The sequence below is a fragment of the Hydra vulgaris genome, chromosome 13 (genome assembly GCF_038396675.1).
Source record: "Hydra vulgaris chromosome 13, alternate assembly HydraT2T_AEP".
Taxonomy (NCBI): Eukaryota; Metazoa; Cnidaria; class Hydrozoa; order Anthoathecata; family Hydridae; genus Hydra; species Hydra vulgaris.
In genome coordinates, this window is record NC_088932.1 from 39249517 (window position 1) to 39267915 (window position 18399).

An 18399-nucleotide genomic window follows, 5' to 3' on the forward strand; every position below is an offset into this window, starting at 1 on the left:
TTAAAGGATAATGAGGATCACCATATATGCAAAGTGGCTGACCATTTTGTGAAAAAGAAAACATGTTTAGCTTGTTTAGCAACCCAGACTCAGCTAGCATTCCACTGTCGTGTTTTCTACCTTCGTAGGGTCCGTCTAAAAAAGCTATCAATCCATTTGGAGCTACTACCGATTGAAATTTGATAGCATGTACCCTTTTATGACCATTATAAATTAACCTCTCTTTGATTAAAATCTCTTAATAAATATTCAAAATTGCCAAAAATATGTGACATTATTATGTTTGTTGACATGCATATTTGAGGTACAGGTCTTGCGAACCGGGGAATCATGTCAGAATACCGACATGGATAAGAAAAACGTTTAAGAAACATACATAATGCTTCAATCCCATCAATTTTATACGGTTATAGCAGACAATTTCTTCAGGTATTCTTAAGATTTCTCGAACTTTATAAAAGTCATTTTTATAAAATCGAAATTCATTTAAGCATTCGTCATCGCAAAGATTATCAATATCAAATCTATCATAATTCTCGTAAGGAAGATTTAGGTTATTACTGTAATTTATGTTGTATAGCATTGCAAAAGTGCCTTCGTCAATAATATTAGTGATAAATGCCGCTAACGCAAGTTCTCTCGCTTCTTGAAATGTAACGGCCATTGTGTTTGTTTACAAATTTATAAACCGTCGTACACAGTAAAATGCATAAAATAATAATTTTCACAGACGGGATAAAATGCAACGGTAAAGCGAAAACCGTTGCAAAGCTCTCCCGTCGTTATTGGGTAAAGTGCCTAATATCTTGACCGCAGTTTAGCAAAAGAAATTTTTTTTAGAAATTTGATCGTATCGTAACTATCGGCATTTACTGGATTAATTATAATTAAGAAGACGCTTAACTGTATATACAGTTACGTATAATACAAAAAAGTGTAATTTCCTTTATTTTACTGTTGTTTGTCTTGAAACGTTGTATATGGCTGAACCAGGTTTATTATCTCGACTTCCCCTTTCTGGTATTCGAGTTCTGGAATTAGCTGGTCTTGCACCAGCTCCATTTTGTGGTATGGTTCTTGCTGATTTTGGTGCCCAAGTTACCAGAGTGAACATGGTTGGGGAATATGTTTCGCTTGATGTGCTTTCTAGAGGAAAAAAGTCGGTTTCAATAAATTTGAAAACTGAAAACGGAAAATCTGTGTTTAAAAAGCTGAGTAAGTTGAGTGATATACTAATTGAACCTTTTCGTCCTGGTGTTATGGAGAGACTAGAGTTATGTCCTAAATCTCTTTGTGCATTGAATGAAAAATTAATATATGTTAGATTAAATGGTAAGTGGTGGTATTTTACTGCTTATATTATATTTTTATCAGAATACATTTTGATGTTTTTTAGATAATTTGTTTAATAAAAATGTTTTTGATCCGCTTTAATAATCAAAAAAATTTTTTAACATCTTAATGTTTGTTATACATATTAATGTTAGCTTTGGTTTTAAAGTAATTATGCAAAAATAGTCAAATTTTTCACTCATTTTCTCATAAAAAATGCAAAGTTGTAGCTTGCAACTCAAAGACTTACAACACTTCAACGCTACAACACTTAGACTAAGTGTTTCAAGTATTATTAAAAGGCTCAATTCAAAGCTAATGTTTGTGTTTTATATTATCTTTTAATCTTTTAATAAAAAAATGCTGTTGCAACAAAATATAGAAAACATAACCCAATTTGAATTAAAACATTACCAATTTTGATAACATGGGTTTTGTTTTGTTTATTAAAAGATAATACTATAAAATACAATGAATATTTAATTGATTTTAAAATAACAAAGACAAATTTTCATAAGTTAGATTTTTGTTCTTTTAAAAAGATTATATTTTTGAAATATAATTTGTATATCATGCAATAATTTAGTCTACATAACATAGTTTAATATTATGTCTAGATGTTGTAACCATTCAAGTTTGTAAATCAAGCTTTAGTGCATAAATCGACTGATCAGTATATAAATTGACTTTAGGGAGAACATGCAATGGAGTTGTTGTTACATTGACTGAAAGTTTGGGTTTTTATATACACACTTTAGTAGATTAAGGTGATTTACTGCACAATTAAATCAGTTAAATAAGTATATGGATGTACAAATGCATTTATAAGTAGGTTTGCCAGATGTCTGGCTTTTATGTTTGAGAACAGTGCCAAAACTATAGAAATAAAGATTTTTATTGTGTTTCCGTTGTAAAAGCAGGACATCTGGCAATACTATAGGTCTACAGGATGCTAATAATAAATAAATTTTTGAAAACCACCATACTTGTTTATTCATTTAATTATTTAAAAAAATACTATTTGTTATTGTAAGTATACCAACAGAATTTGAACTAAATACAAAATTGCCTAAACTACACAATTGCATGTTTTTATTCAAGTATACTTTTGATAATGCTATTGATAATAATTATCATAAGTATTATTTGTTTTTGCTGTCTTCATAACATGTTTTTTCAATTTTTTTTTTAGTGTGCTTTATTTTATGAGATTTATATGCATGGAAAACTAAAATTGTGTTTATCATTTAACCATATTTTGTTGTTAGACTAAATCCTTAACTTCTTAAATTTTTTAGTTGCTAAAATTATTTTAGTGTTATTATCTGTATTATTTGGCGATTTAAGATATTATCTACATATCTATCTATATTATTTTGGGTTATCATGATTTATTAGTAAATCATGGATGTTTCATCTAGTATAAATAATACACAGATAATCAATCAATCAATATAATTCTGAGTTATTACATTTCATGGATATTTACAAATCGTACAAACATTAATAGTAATATATACTATTATTATAATAGTAATAATGATAAATATACTAAAATGCTATTATTATAGTTGTAATAATGATAAATATGGAAGTAGTAATGATAACAATAATAAAAACGATAACAAAAAAATCACGCTCACACACACACGCACTTATATGCATACACATATCTTTGGATATATTAACTGTATTTATTTAGAAAGGAATAGAATATGTTGGTTTTAGAAACAATTTAACTGGAGAGTTGTTATATCATAGAGAAGGTTATTCCAATATTTTGTACTTTGATAATTTATGGACTTATGTCCATAAAAAACAGAACGGTGTTTTAAGGCTGGCAGGTTCAGATTATTAATGGATCAAAAAAGTAACAGTTATTTGCTCATATAGGGAAAGAGGTTGTTAAAAGTATGAGGTTTTTAAAAAGTAGCATTTTATAAATTCACAAGTGTTTCCAGATTGTCGATATGGTGATGTTTAGTCAGCATTCCATTTGATATGCTTAATTTCATGGCTAAGTCTTTAAGATAGGGTAAAAATAAAAGGTTGGATTTTAGTTCCAAGATATTTGTTTGAGTTTACAGGATTGATTTTCTGTCTATTTAATCTTAAATTTAAATTTTTATTGATTTTTGATTTATTGGATATAATTAAAACTAGGTTAGTTTTGCTACAGTTGAGAAAAAGTTTATTTGAACGAACCCATTCAAATAAGCTTTTTTTTTTTTTTTTTTATAAAGGTTTGTTGATAGATATTTATACTAGCATCAGCAAAGTGGTAAGTGGTTGAAAACTTAATGGGGTTATTGAGGTCATTAATGCAAAAAAGAAAAAGTAATGGTCCTAATACTGAGCCTTGGGGGACACTTTAACATTTTATTTGAATAGATTTTGAGACATTAATTGAAACAAACTGCAATCTGTTGTAAAAATAGAAAGTAAATCATTTAAGAGGTATTCCTCTGATTCCATAATATTCTAATTTTTCAAGTATGATTGAATGATCTACTGTATAAAACTTTAATATCTTCTAAAGATGTTTATAAGTTACTATCAAAATAAAAAAAAAAAGTGATTCATGAGAATCATTCTTTTTATGAGTATTCATTTTTCTGGAAACAAATTTTTTTTAAATAAGTTTTATCTTTAAATTTATAATGTTTATAATCTTTTTAATGAATTTAAATTAGGTTATGGAATGAACGGACAATTAGCTTCAAAAGCTGGACACGATATAAATTACCTTTCAGTTTCTGGAGTTTTATCACGGTTAGGACGTAAAGGTATGCTTTGTATATTGTTAATTCTTTTTTGTTTATTTCTTATATTTACTTCAAGTCCAAAATAATAAGTGATTCTGATTATGTGGCACTATTCAAGTCAAGAAAATAAAGAAAATAAAAGTAAAAGGAATATGCAGATAACAAAGGAATGCAGATAACAAAAACTTATTAAGATAAACATATTGATATGAGATGGTGGTCCCAGATTTTAATTTGTTCTATGAATCAGGAGCTCATTAATGACTAGGCTTAGTACAAAGCTATACGGAAATATCAATTGAATATATTTTGCTATTCTTCACAGATAAACATATTAATGATTTCTGTAGGTACAGTATGGCAAAACATTACTTCTAAAAAAAATATGCAGAACAAAAAGTGTTGTGAAAAGAAACCAATTAACTGAGAGAAATTTCTAACCTTTCTTAATATATCAAGAACTTGTTAAACTTCTAAACCTTGACTTTATTGGAGCACAAACTTGCTTTATATGGTTTGTGGGCATGATTTCTGATGTCCTATGATGTTCTGATGTCATAATGTCAAGTATAATCTATTAGAAAAGTGTGTTAGATGGTGAAAAACACTCTTTCCATCTCATAGACATTACAGCTGTAATTAGTTTCATTCTATTTTATCACATTCAGAATCGAAGGAACCATATTCGGTACGCCTACAAAAGCGTCTACAAAACAGAACATCTACAAAAGTTTTGAAACTTTTGCAGATGCTCAAAAGCATATTAAAAAAAAGGAACTGCTAAGTGTGCTATAAAAAAAAAGATTTATTTATACTATGATTTATAAATAAATCTTTCTCACATTGAACTGTGGCAAATAACTGCTTTACTATATAACATAGTTCAAATTTTTATAAGTATAATTAATTTAGGTTCAACTTTTAATATAAAATATTTTGAAATTCTATACTATTCAAAACTAGAAATAAAAGAATTCAACATATATGTACAACTGTACTATTAATATTATATTATTTTTAATTTGTTTTTCAAAGACTCCAATACTTGCATATACTTATGTGTCAATTCACTTTTAATTTGTCATGAAATCAGATTTGAATCTTCTAACCTTTTTTAAATGCTTCTATTTGTACCTCTTAATCACTTTTTTTTTGTTCTTAATTGTTTTCTATTCTAAGACTGAACTCTTTTTAATGTTGTTTTTGATCAAATTGAGCAGGCCCTCAGATAATTTTGTTGCTATTAATGACATTATCATCACACTTAATAACTTGACTCTAGCACCACTGATCCTGTTTGTTCTAAATCTCAAAATCTTTCTCAATCTCTAACTCATTTAATTTCACTCTTTTTTTAACTTATTTTCACCACTTCAATGATTTAACTTCACTCCTTAATTTGTATCTAGTCAGGATAAGCTTGTTTTTTTTTGTTTTTTTATCATCCTTAGGTGATCATTAGATAATGTTATGATCTAACTAAAAACTTTTATCTCATTTTCTTTTACATTAGATTTACCCTCTTTCATCAAATTTATTCACTGGAATTCTTATTGCTACCTTTAGACTGACTGAGATTTTTTTTTTAGAAAAATTTCGCCTTAATAGTTTTTTTGGGTTAGGCAGATATATAAGCCATTATTCTTTTTTGTTAATTTTAAGTCAAGCCTCACTCTTCCCCAAGGTTATTTCTTTATGCAGCATGGTTATCTCCTTATGATGCTGTTATTTCCAATAATAATCATTTCTTCTATCTATTATTTTTATCTTTTATCTTAGTTATTTATCTATTTCTTTCATCACAAGAACTCTCTACAGAACAAATTTCTTTTTATCGCAAGAATTTATTGCAAGAAACTGATCTTATTTCATCTCAGAAATTAGGTTCTAGAAACTTAAAAAATCTCTAACAATGTAATTAACAAATTTAGATTTCTTATACATGGGTCTAATCTTGTTATCTCTCCCAAGACAGAACTATTTACAAAGAACATTTCCTCTAAATCATTTCTTAAATCTGATGTCAACACTTTTACTGTCATGTCTAAAATATCGGGTAATCCACTGTTAAACATCCAAATCACTCCTGCTCCTGTTGCTAAAGTTATTTCCAAATTAAACTCTTCTACAGCTTGTGGTGCCGACAACATTCCTGTCATATTCTTACAAAAGTGTTCTTCAACATTCCTGTCATATTCTTACAAAAGTGTTCTTCAACAACATTCCTGTAAAAAAATTGAATTTTCTTCATTACTCCTCTTTAAAATGAATTTTGTTTTCTTCCCTGCTGGAAAATGGTATTTGTGGTCCAAATTTTCAAAAACTCTGGACATCGCTCTGGCCCCTCTAACTATTTTCTAATTCTTCTTCTAAGCCAAATCTTTAAATCTTTAACTTCAAATATTTTATCTTAAGTCTAACAACTTAATCTCTTACAATCAATACACACGTTTTTGCTAATTTGTTAACTGTTATAGCTAAAGGGTTCCGGTGTACATTAGATGAAAATGGCAAGACAAGTGCATTATGGCTTTGGCGGCTCTTGTAATTAGGAAAAATAAGGTCGGCAATAATTTGCTGACCTTAATCTGTGTAAGGTCGGCAGAAAAAATGTAAAACAAAGGTTTGACCATAAAACATAGAAACAAGGTCAGTGGTTTTTAACCAACCTCAAAAACTTCTAGGTTGGCATTGCCAAATGTTAACCCTAGTTCTGAGGGTTGCTTTGGTAAAGCCGAGACATACTAGTCTTCACAATGAGCTTGCTACGTGTGGTCTATATGGGAAAAGTTTTAAAATGATCAAATCCATTATTTCTAACTGTGGTGTTAATGTAGTCCTTGATGGACAATACTCTTCTTTATTTTCAGTAATCTCTGAGGTACAAAAAAGTTGCTTCCTTGATCCTTGATCCTGTGTAATTTGTCACCTATAGTATATCTTCCTAAAAATCTTTTTTGAAATACTGTTGTCATATTTATCATAATCTTCTACTCTAATATTTTGCATAAAAAATCTCTAAAAAAAACTAAAATATTTCTTTACTTTATCTGTTATAATAAATCATAAGATCATAATTATAAAATTATGATAGATTTGTTTAAAGCTTTATACACTTTTTAATATAATATAATAATAATAATAATAATAATCCATTTATTTCACCATAAAATTTACAATAATATATATAAACTCACATAAATAAGGTTAGGTGTCACTCATATAGTTAAAAACTAGGCAATGGAGTGACACCTGGAAAAAAAAAAAAAAAACACAGAAAGAATTATAAATAAGAGAAAAAAAAAAAAATTAAAAAGAAAAAAAAAAAAATAAATAAAGAAAGAAAGAAAGGAAAATAAAGCACTAATAAATAAAGATGATATAATTAATATAATAAAAATAATAATATTAATAATAATGTGAATAAAAAAACAAATGGTAATTATATCATGATAACTTTACTAAAAATTATAACCAATGGTAAAAATAATTATAGTAAAGTTTATAGCTATGACAGAAATTGATAAAATAAACATAACAATTGCAAAAATTAGGGCAATAACCATAAAAACTATTACTACAATTGAATCACTATCACTATCATTATAAATAATATTAATAAGATTTAAAAAACAAAGATAAATTAATGATAATAGTAATATTAGTAGAGTTAAAAAAGACAGTATAAAATTAAAGTAATAATAGTTTTATAATTACAGTAATATAAAAAAAGCAATAATAATAAAAGATAAAATTAATATTCATTAAATATATACTCAAATATAAATTTCTTAATTTGGTTTTGATTGAGAAGAAGAATGTTAGTAATAAAAGGGTATTTAGTTAAAATCTTTTTTTTTACAAATGGTATTATTTGGTCCCAGTAAGAAATACATTGATTTTTAATAGAGAGCTTGCCATATTTGATAGTGCTGAAAAAGGAAGTGTGCAAGTTAAAATTTTCAGTATATCGAGTGTAATATTTGTGTGTGTCACTTGTTTTAATAAAAAAATTATTGAATGAATTTGGTAGCGTATTTTGAAGAAAATCAATCACAAAGAGACAATTATAAAGCTTTACAAGATCTTGAAATTTTAGAATTTTTAATTCTGAAAACCTATTTTCGATATTAGATTGTAAGGGAGAAAATGTCATAATTCTTAAGGAAGTGCATCATAAACTGTTTATACGATGTAATAGAAAACTACCTTTTTGACCCCAAACAGTGCAACAATAACTTAGATGTGAGAAGAACAAGGAATAGTAAATTGATATTAAAACATGTTGGGGAACATAGTGTCGTATTAATGACAGCATACTATTGGCACGTGAGAGTTTTTTATTTAATTGAATTAGTTGATAGTACCTTAATAGGTTTTTGTCAAGAAATATCCCGAGGTATTTTATATATTTAGATGGGAAAAGTCTTTTACATTAATTTTAATTTTCACATTATTACTATCAATCTTTTTTTTTGGAGGGTAAAAAATAATAAATTCAGTTTAATTGATATTTAGGAAAAGACTGTTACTATTTAACCAATGACACAAATGATGGAGATCTGAATTAACTTTTTTACAAAGCTGCGCAAGTGATTTATTTATGCATAGAAGATTAGTGTCGTCAGCGAAATGATGAACAATCAAATTATTTATAGAGTGAGGCGAATTATTTATAGAGTGAGTCGGTAATATATATTTAAAAAAGTAAAGGTCCTAGAACAGAACCCTGTGGTACACCATACTTAATAACTTTATATGTCGATTGAAATCCATTAATCGAGACAAACTGAGTGCGACTGTTAATATAGGATGAAAACCAATCATTAGCGATACCCCGTATACCATAGTGATACAATTTTTCAGTTAAAATCTTATGGTCAACTGTATCAAATGTTTTTTGGAGATCAATAAAGACGCCACAGGCAAAAGAACCACTATCAATCGCACCGCAAATCATTTCAGTAATGCTAATAGGTGCATGGGAAGTAGAGTGTTTTAAACGAAATCCAAACTGACTGCCGTAGAGACACTTAGAATTATCAAGAAAGTGGTAGATACGAGAATACATTAATTTTTCAAAAATTTTGCTGATATTTGATAATAATGATATTGGTCTATAGTTTTTGCAGTTAAGTTTTGAGTCCTTCTTATGGATTGGTTTAACAGATGCAGTTTTTAAAATATTAGGGAATATATCAGTAGTGAATGAGAGATTAAATAGTTTAGCAAGTACTGAGGAAATATCATTAGCAAGAAGTTTTAGAATAAAGGTTGGAATGCTGTTTGGACCAGAAGCCTTGCCATCATTTAGAGAAAGAATAACTGATATTGTGTAATTTTTGTTTTGATATGCAAATTTTTATTTTAGATATGCATAGCATTATGTACTTACGATTTTTTATTTTAAAGATATTTTTTATTTTTGACAAACTCCTTGAAAAAAGTCTAGAAAAATTTAAAACTTAGTTTAGTTTTTAAAAGTTATTTTAAAGTTTTGCCAGGCTAATAATAATCATTAACCTAACTCCTCAATTATTACCCGAGTAAACCTACTCCAAAAATTACTCCAGTGGTCTTAGGAAAGCATAGTATAAAACTTGCATTAGAAATATTTGTTTTTTCTTAAATACAAATAGAAATAGTAAATTCCTCTAAAATATTGCATAAAATATTTATTTTTTTAAACTAATTTCTTTTTTTAATTTATTGTATTGAAAAAATGTGCTGAATTTCAAAAATTTTCTTGGTGTTCCGAAACTGGCTCTTTTGTTTTAAACACAGCTTCTCAATTCACTCTCAACAAAACCTCTCAATTCAACTTGTTTCTCGGCACAGCAGCCTTGTTCTTCAACAAGGGAGAGGGTTATAACCACAAGTAGCCTCCTCATCTGTAGTGGCCTTCTTGGCCTTGAGGAGGTGAATCCAAAAAAAAAAAAAAATTCACCCTCAACATGACCTCTCAATTCACTCTCAACATGACCATAACCAACCAATATTCAAGTTTGGAGTTACAAGAGAATTCTTTAATACTGTGTGAGCTTAAACACACAAAATCAGCTAAACTATGCACACACATGGTGATTTGAATGGAATTGTATTTTATACACCTGTAATTTTCACATCTAAAAGTGTATGAGAATATAAATTAACAATAAAAAAGTCTTAAAAAGTTTTTTTAATAAGTATAATTATGTTTTTTTAGGTGCCTAATATGAGAAGGGATATTTATTAATTTTCAGAAATTTTTCCAACCCTGTTTATTAATTTTTACTTGCTATCAACAAAAAAAGCATTTCAAAACTAAAAAAAAAAAAATTTAAAAAGTATATCAGTCACTGATAAGAATAAGAACTTTCAGTCTAATTAGGCTTTAAAAATGATCAAACTTTAGAATATCTTGTAAATTTCGGTTGTCAAAATTTAGGTTTTAGTTTATTTCTCACTCTAGTATAAAACTTTTGAAATTGTCAAATAAACAAAAAGATTGCAGTTATTAGTATTAGTTTATGATGATAGTGTATTTTCAACTATGTAAAAATGTTATATATTAACAGATAAAATGATAAAAGTAAGCAAATTAACTTCATTTTGGTAGAGAACATTTTGGTAGAGAACATACTTACCAATAGATGATGTATTTTATAATGAGGTACTTAAGTAAATACTCAAGACATTTAGTTTACTAATTAGCTTTTTAACTAAAAAAAATTAAAAAATAAGTTATTATATAGTAGTGAATTTAATTATAGATGAAAAGCCTACTCCACCAATAAATCTTCTTGGAGACTTTGGAGGAGGTGGCATGATCGCTGTTACTGGAATATTACTTGCTCTGTTTGAAAGGTCATTATCTGGAAAAGGTCAAACAGTCAATGCATCAATTGTAAGATTTAATAAATATATATAGTATAAAAGTATATATTTATGGCTCAATCTGCAATTGAGATAACTCCAGTGAACCAAACTGTTCAGGAGCAACAATAAAGTATTTCATATGCTCATATATTTCATATGCACATATTTTATATACACATATATTTCATATGCACATATTTTTCTTAAAAGTAAACGCATCAAAGTTGAGTTTACAAAAAAGTGAAGTTATCTTGCTCGCGGATTAAATGTTTATATATATATATATATATATATATATATATATATATATATATATATATATATATATATATATATATATATATATATATATATATACGTATTTATGTATGCATACATATATGTATGTATGTATATATGTATATATGAATGTATGTATGTATGTATGTATAGAGGTTGTAAGTCATTTTTTTGCGAAAAATGTATGTTTTTAGGCCAAAAATCTGAGTTTTTTTTTTTTTTTTTAATTACTCTTTATATATATATATATATATAAGAAAAAACTCAAAATATTTTATTCATGACATGTTTTGTAGTTACTTAATACATTTTCAAAACATTTAATTTGCAGTTAAATTTGACACATGCTTATGGTTTTTTACAGATAACTTTAAAAACTTTGCTTCAACCCTCACACTCCTTGAAATATGAAAGTTAATAAACTTGCTGGTCTAAGAAAGTCATAAAAGTAGAATATTGAGTTTCATTAAAGCAATGAAATCATATTTTTTATTTTCACAAAATAAAGGACCAAAAAAATGATACAGAAAATCAACAATAAAATCATGGCTATTTCCAGTATTAAAATCAACAATGCGGCACTTTGTTAAAGTTTAAATTATGCAGATGTTTGTTATAAGATGTTAAATTTTTGTGAATTTTGAACTCCACAAATAGCTTTTAATTTATCTCATTATATAGTGTAATTTTTTGTAAATATTTTGTTTGAAAAATAAAATTAAAAAAAAAGACATTTCATCTATTTTTTATTTGGTTGACAAACAATTTTTATTTAATTTATAATTATATATACATATAGAGTTATGAGAAAACTTTACATATATATATAAATATATATATATAATATATATATATATATATATATATATATATATATATATATATATATATATATATATATATATATATATACATGTATGTATGTATATATACACGCACATGTATAAGTTTTTTCATAACTCTTCACTTTTTTCTTCTTTTTATGAAAAAACCTTTGTTATACCTTATAGATTTTCCTATTATTATTGGTCGAATACCTCAGGTATTGTTAAATATTGTTGTGCTTTCCCACCACAAAGGGTTATGCAGCTATGCAAACTGCATGGTTCCGATTTTTCAATACAACAACTTGTATTTCTTTCTTGTTTTTTTGCTATCAATCTGATTAGTCGAATTTCAAAGGTTTAATCTTTAAAAGCTATGTTTTGTTTTTTGTGGCTCTTTAACAGATGCCTTATAAATTGTACATTGATTTTTCATTATTTTAAACAAATTCACTCACAACAAGGTCGCTAGCAGCTTTTGTTTAAGTTGGGAGTTCATTGAAAGTAAACATGAAAGTTGAAGTGCAAAACTGTAAATTTTATGATTCAGGAAAATACAAAAACGAGAGAGAGAGTTGCAAAGTACCAATCTATAATATTGAAAGCTTTTGATATTTCAAGAGCAATAACCCTTGCTCTTGAGTCTGAACTGCTTCCATCTAATGTACTGTAGAGTCTTTCTGTTAATGGTAACAAGTCAGCAGTGTAATTAGAGGAGCGAAATCCATATTGATTGTCAGAGAGTAATCTGTTCAAGATTAGATAAGTTTGTTAGTTAAATATTAAAGCAGACTGACTGCACTTGATAGATCAAGTTTTACAACACTTGCTAATAGTGAAGTTTTACAATCATTGCTCAATTATTTAATATCCTAAAAGGTTATCAAACTGTTTGTAATTTAGTTATGAAGTATTTTGACTCAAGAAACAAGTAAATGGTTCATTAAAACAAATCATTCAAAATAATGGCAGATTTAGCTTTTAGTTAGGTGAATGGGCATCAGTTAAAAACAGGAAACAAATATATGAATTTGAATATCCAGTATAACAAAGGAATGCAATCTCTCGGAATGTTAAGGGTGATTGGCACAATGCCATTGAACTAATTACTAAAATGCATAAAGTCAACGAACTAATTACTAAAATATTTGATTCATTTTGTCTTCTGAAATTGTAATCCAATTTATAACAAATCAGTTGTCTGAAGCAAACACACCATTTAGTCAGTTTGTAAATCACTAATTTAAAAAAAAGAAACATTATTTTAATACAAATATTGAAATATTTGTTTAACTGCTGATTTATTATCTTCTAAAATTGTAATTTATTTTTTAAGAAAAAAGTTAGCTGAAGTAAAAGACAACAGTTATTCAGCTTAAAATATCAATTTGAAAAAAGAATCATTGAAAGACAAATCATTAATTTAATTCACATAGTGAAATTTTTTTTAAAGCAGATGTTTTAAATCAAGGTGATCAGTTTTAAAATAAATTTAAAAGAAACAAATTTATATAAGATATGTATAAAATAACAACCTGCCACCAATATTATTCAGAGATTATTCCAGCCTAGTGAGGAAGATTCTGATGTTGACAAAGAAGTCATCGATGGTGATATGGCTGATGATATGAAAATAAAAACAATGATTTGACTGTAGCTCAAGAACTTATTTTATTTTTGTAATTTTGTATCAACTTGTAAAACCTTAAGATTGATTTTTTGCTAAAATCCATAAATCAAAGTACTTTAATACCAAAAAAATGCTATAATGGGCGCTGCTCTAACGAGCTAGCATCCTATTTGCCATTTACTAAAATTCATTCTCATGTTACTTATCATTCAATTAAATCTCATCTTTTTACTGTGGCTGTTCATAAGTGCTCCAAAAAATCTTCTTTGTCTAGTTCAACATTATTAGTAGAGCATCAGTTCTTTGGAATATGCTCCCTTTGTCTTGTTTTCCTTATTCATATAATTTACAATCTTTCAAGTTGACTGTTAATCATTATCTTGCTTTATAAACTTCATCTTTTCTCTTCCAGTAACTTAAAACTCTAATAGTGGTTGCTTACAGCCTTGTTGGAAGCGAATATATATATTTAAAAAAAAAAAGTTGTGGAAGTAGTTTGTTGCTTAAAAATAGATGGTGCCTGCCACCCCAACAATATTTTATAATGTGCTCTAGAGTACAAAAAGGTTGGGAACCTCTGATCTAAAGGATTTTTTTTAGCCAAAGGTTATTTGCAACAAAAATAAAAGTTTCATTACAGGTTACTTTAGGTGCATCAACCTTTTTAAAACAAGCAACAAAAATTTTTGAATGATAATGTTTATTATTTTTTTCAAATAAAGATTTTTATTTTAACTGTTTATTTATTTATAGTAACCCACTTTTTTTTCAACACATTTTAATTTGAATAAAATTAATTTTTTTTTCTAATTAAAATGTGTTAAAAAAGAAAGTAGGTTACTATAAATGAACAGTTAAACTAACCTGTTCAGGTTCGAACTTTACAAAAAAAGTTTATATTGGCAGCCCTAGTTAAAACATAAAACTGTTGGCTTAAAAATTCCTAATGACATGCATACTCTTAGGTGCTTAATACACAGGAGGGGGCATTTATTACTTTTCAGAAATTTTTCCCACCTACCCTAAACTTGTTAAGACCCCTCTCTTCTATTTATTAATTTTGATAAGAACACTAATATACCCCTTTTATACACACCACCTCTTATATTAAGCCCACGAGAGTGATGAAAGTAAACTTCAGGACAACAGGCATTTTGTTAGCCTTGGCAAAAAAAAATGCAGATCAGGGTGCTGCCCTTTAGTTTATTGAAAAGTTGAATGGCAAGGTCACTTTCTGATTTGGTTCTTGTTCAAATTAAGTTCTTTTAAAGTTGCCATTTGATTTGTGTTTGTCAATGAAGTAGAAATGCGAAACAGGTTTACATGCATTAGCTTACATTTTTTAATATTTGCTAATCTTTAAAACATTGTTTTGTTCCAGAACATATTAGAAATAGAAAATTCGAAATAAATCCTTGTGTCCATCATTGATGCCCATCCCTGTATCCATCATTGACTTGGTATATATTTAAACAAAAAGTTTACACCTCGTAAATTTTTTTGTCAAATAGAATGAGATAATATTAACCAATGGTGCAAATAATATGTATAATCATCATAACAAAGAAATTTGTAAACTCTTTATTAGTTCTGATATAAATACAGAATGCAGCATTGTTGATTTTAATACTGGAAATAGCCAGGGTTTTAATGTTTATTTTTTGTATCATTTAGTCCTTTATTATATGAACATGAAAAATATAATTTTATCGCTTTAATAAATCTCAATTTTCTACTTTAATGACTTTCTTGGACCTGCAAATTATCAAATTTTATATTTCAGTTCAAGAAGTGTTAGGGTTAAAACAAAGTCTTAATAGTTATCTATAAAAAACATAAGCATATATCAAATTTTATATCAGTGGAGCATCAGTGATATGGCTTTATTTCAGTGTGGAATTAAGGAGTTTAATATATTTCAAGATTTTGAAATATATTATTTTCTTGTATAAAAAGATATTATATATATTTATATATTGTTTTCTTGTCTATAAAAATACTTGCTTTAACAGAAACAAGCAGCTATTTATATTGCACTACTTTTAAGTGTGAGAAGTTTACAAAAGAAATATAAAAATTCCTTTGTGTAATCCATATCTGTTAAAATTCAAGGTTTCTTTAAAAGTTATGGATTAAAACTTATTCATAAATATTTTTGTAAATATGTGCTTATTTTATTTGGTCGCAACTTTTAAAAAGAAATTGTTATACTTTTTAACTAAATATAATTTTAATATTTTTATTTAAAAAATATCATTTTAACAGTCAATGTTTAGAGAGCTGGTAGTATTTTTCTGACCTTGTCAAATTCTTTTTGTTTAAGCGTTTACTGTCAGGTATTTAATTCGAAGGAAGGATAATTAGTTATGTTTTTCGGAAAGTTTACCCACTGTTAGGATATTAAATTCATTAAATTCATTCGTTTATTAAATTTCACTCATTACAAAAGAAAATTACTGATAAAAATAAAAACTTGGATTAAGCAAGCTTTAAAATGTCAAATTTAAACTAATGGATCTTTGAGTGTAATCAATGTAATCAGCTCTTAAAAATTTACAAATGCTAAACAAGAATTCAAAAAGTTATTGAGAGTTTGTATTGAAAACTGAATAACTTGTATTATTGTTGTTATACATTTTTGAGTTGTTTTTCCGCATTTCGATCCCTGGATCCTAAGATTTAATTTATTCAATATATGCGAAAAAAAGCCAAATGGTACCCTATTGAAGCATAATACAAAAACTTTGATATTAATAAGTAAAATCTAAACCAAATAAATTTATGAAAGTAAATTTTGTTTAAGCTGAAAATATTTCTCTTTAATATTTGTTATTGTTTAAAGTATTTTCCACAATATTTATTTTTAAAAATATTTTTTTTATTTATAATTTTGTTTAATCAATCAATAAATATAAATCAATCCGAAAAGAGTTTTTACAATTAATAAGTCATTTACAGATTGTGTTTAATAATCTTAAATAAACACTAAATTAATCTTCAGTAAACTATCAGTTAAAGCACTCTAGTAATATCATACTCCATGCGTTACTTGCATCAGTTTTTTTTTAATAAGTGTTTCAAATTACTAGTTAAATATGCAAATAGTTTTTAATTGAACCTTTCAGACTGAAGGTGCATCATATATTTCGTCATTTCTCCATCGATCAAATAAAATTGGAATTTGGACGGGAAACAGGGGTGAAAATCTTCTTGACTCGGGAGCTCCTTTTTACGAAACTTACGCTACCCAAGATGGAAAGTATATATCTGTTGGTGCTATTGAACCACAGTTTTATAGAAATTTTCTTTTAGGTAAACTTGTTTTTTATTAACTAGTGAAGTTAAAAACTTAAAGAACACATTTGAATTACACTTTATTTAAAATAATTGATGATTGTTTTGAGAAAAGTTTTCAAATAATTAACGTTTTTTATTTTTTTATCTAGGTCTAAAATTAGATGACCTTTTAAACAGTCAGTATGATTATTTAAAATGGCCTTCTATGAAAAAACTCATCGAAGACGTGGTTAAAACAAAAACCCAAGAACAATGGTTAGAGATTTTTTCTGAAAAAGATGCATGTGTTACACCGGTTTTAGAATTAAACGAGGCAGCTATGTTTCAACATAATATTGATAATCACTCATATATGAAAAATGAAGATGGGTTCGAACCATGTCCTGCCCCGAAACTCAGCAGGACGCCTGGCTTTAGCTCCTGCAGACCAGATCCAAAAGTAGGAGAGCATACTGTAGAGTTTCTTATGGAGTATGGGTTTGACTTATCTGAAATAGACGAACTTTTAAAAAATAAAGATGTTGAACAGTATAAAGCTAAATCTTTTTTATAACTTTTTAATGTTTTGCACTCACACTCACACACACACTCACACATACGCACACACACACACAGACACACACACACACACACGTATCTGTTTGATTGTATGTATAATTGTTATATTTATAAAAATAAGAAAATTTTATATGTATATTAATTTTTTAAATAAAAATGTGAAACTATGTTCCAAAGTAGCAAATCAACTGACAAGTTGACAAGTTTTAAATTAAATGCAGGATTGTAATACGCTATAAGAAACTTGTATTCATTCTGCAAACGTTTCAAATTTGAAAAATTTACAATTTTGATAGGATAAAACTTTTAATTTAATGGAATAAAGCTTTCTTCATGCTATAAAAATGGTTTATAAAAAAATTAGTTTGCTGCGTAACATGACATTTTACAAATGTTTTTGTGAATCTCAGATTCTCATCCATATTTCGTAGTTACATATCAATGTGGATGGCTGACATAAGAGAAGTATTGATAATGATAATAATGTAACTTTTGGTACTATGATCCCCAATGATCAAGAACATGCTGTTCAACAACCACCAGTTACAGTGGTCTAAATACTTGAATCATGATTGATTAAGTTAAAATCAAACTAGGCCCTGTGCGCGCTGAATATTTTTCCTTTCCTTATGAAAAAGTTGGCTTAAAGTGCTAGAGTATTTGAAAAATTAAAATTTAGTGAACTTTAAAGTAAACATAATTTAATTTTGCAATGCACATTAGCCAAATCAAATCAGAAGAAATTTTATGTAGCCATCTTGGTAAACCGCAAAATAAAATGATTAATCTTCAGACTTCTTGCACTGTATTATAAAGTGCAATTTTTTCTTTGACTGCGCTAAAAGTAATAATGAAA

General features: G+C 27.1%; 1 protein-coding gene across 1 annotated transcript; it reads left to right on the plus strand.

Annotated features, from left to right (window-relative positions):
* The first annotated feature begins 800 nt into the window (after window positions 1-800).
* Window positions 801-17679, plus strand: LOC100199275 (alpha-methylacyl-CoA racemase). Its single transcript, XM_065814878.1, has 5 exons — window positions 801-1332; window positions 4026-4118; window positions 10850-10983; window positions 16814-17000; window positions 17135-17679. Exons 1-5 carry the CDS (start codon window positions 981-983, stop codon window positions 17536-17538), a joined length of 1170 nt encoding a protein of 389 aa, XP_065670950.1. The 5' UTR covers window positions 801-980; the 3' UTR covers window positions 17539-17679.
* The last annotated feature ends 720 nt before the right edge of the window (window positions 17680-18399 follow it).

Coding starts and splice junctions, on each gene's coding strand:
- LOC100199275 (XM_065814878.1), top strand. CDS start 981: ATGGCTGAACCAGGTTTATTATCTCGACTTCCCCTTTCTGGTATTCGA. Junction 4,119..10,849: donor ATCACGGTTAGGACGTAAAG/GTATGCTTTGTA, acceptor ATTTAATTATAG/ATGAAAAGCCTACTCCACCA. Junction 17,001..17,134: donor TTATAGAAATTTTCTTTTAG/GTAAACTTGTTT, acceptor TTTTTTATCTAG/GTCTAAAATTAGATGACCTT.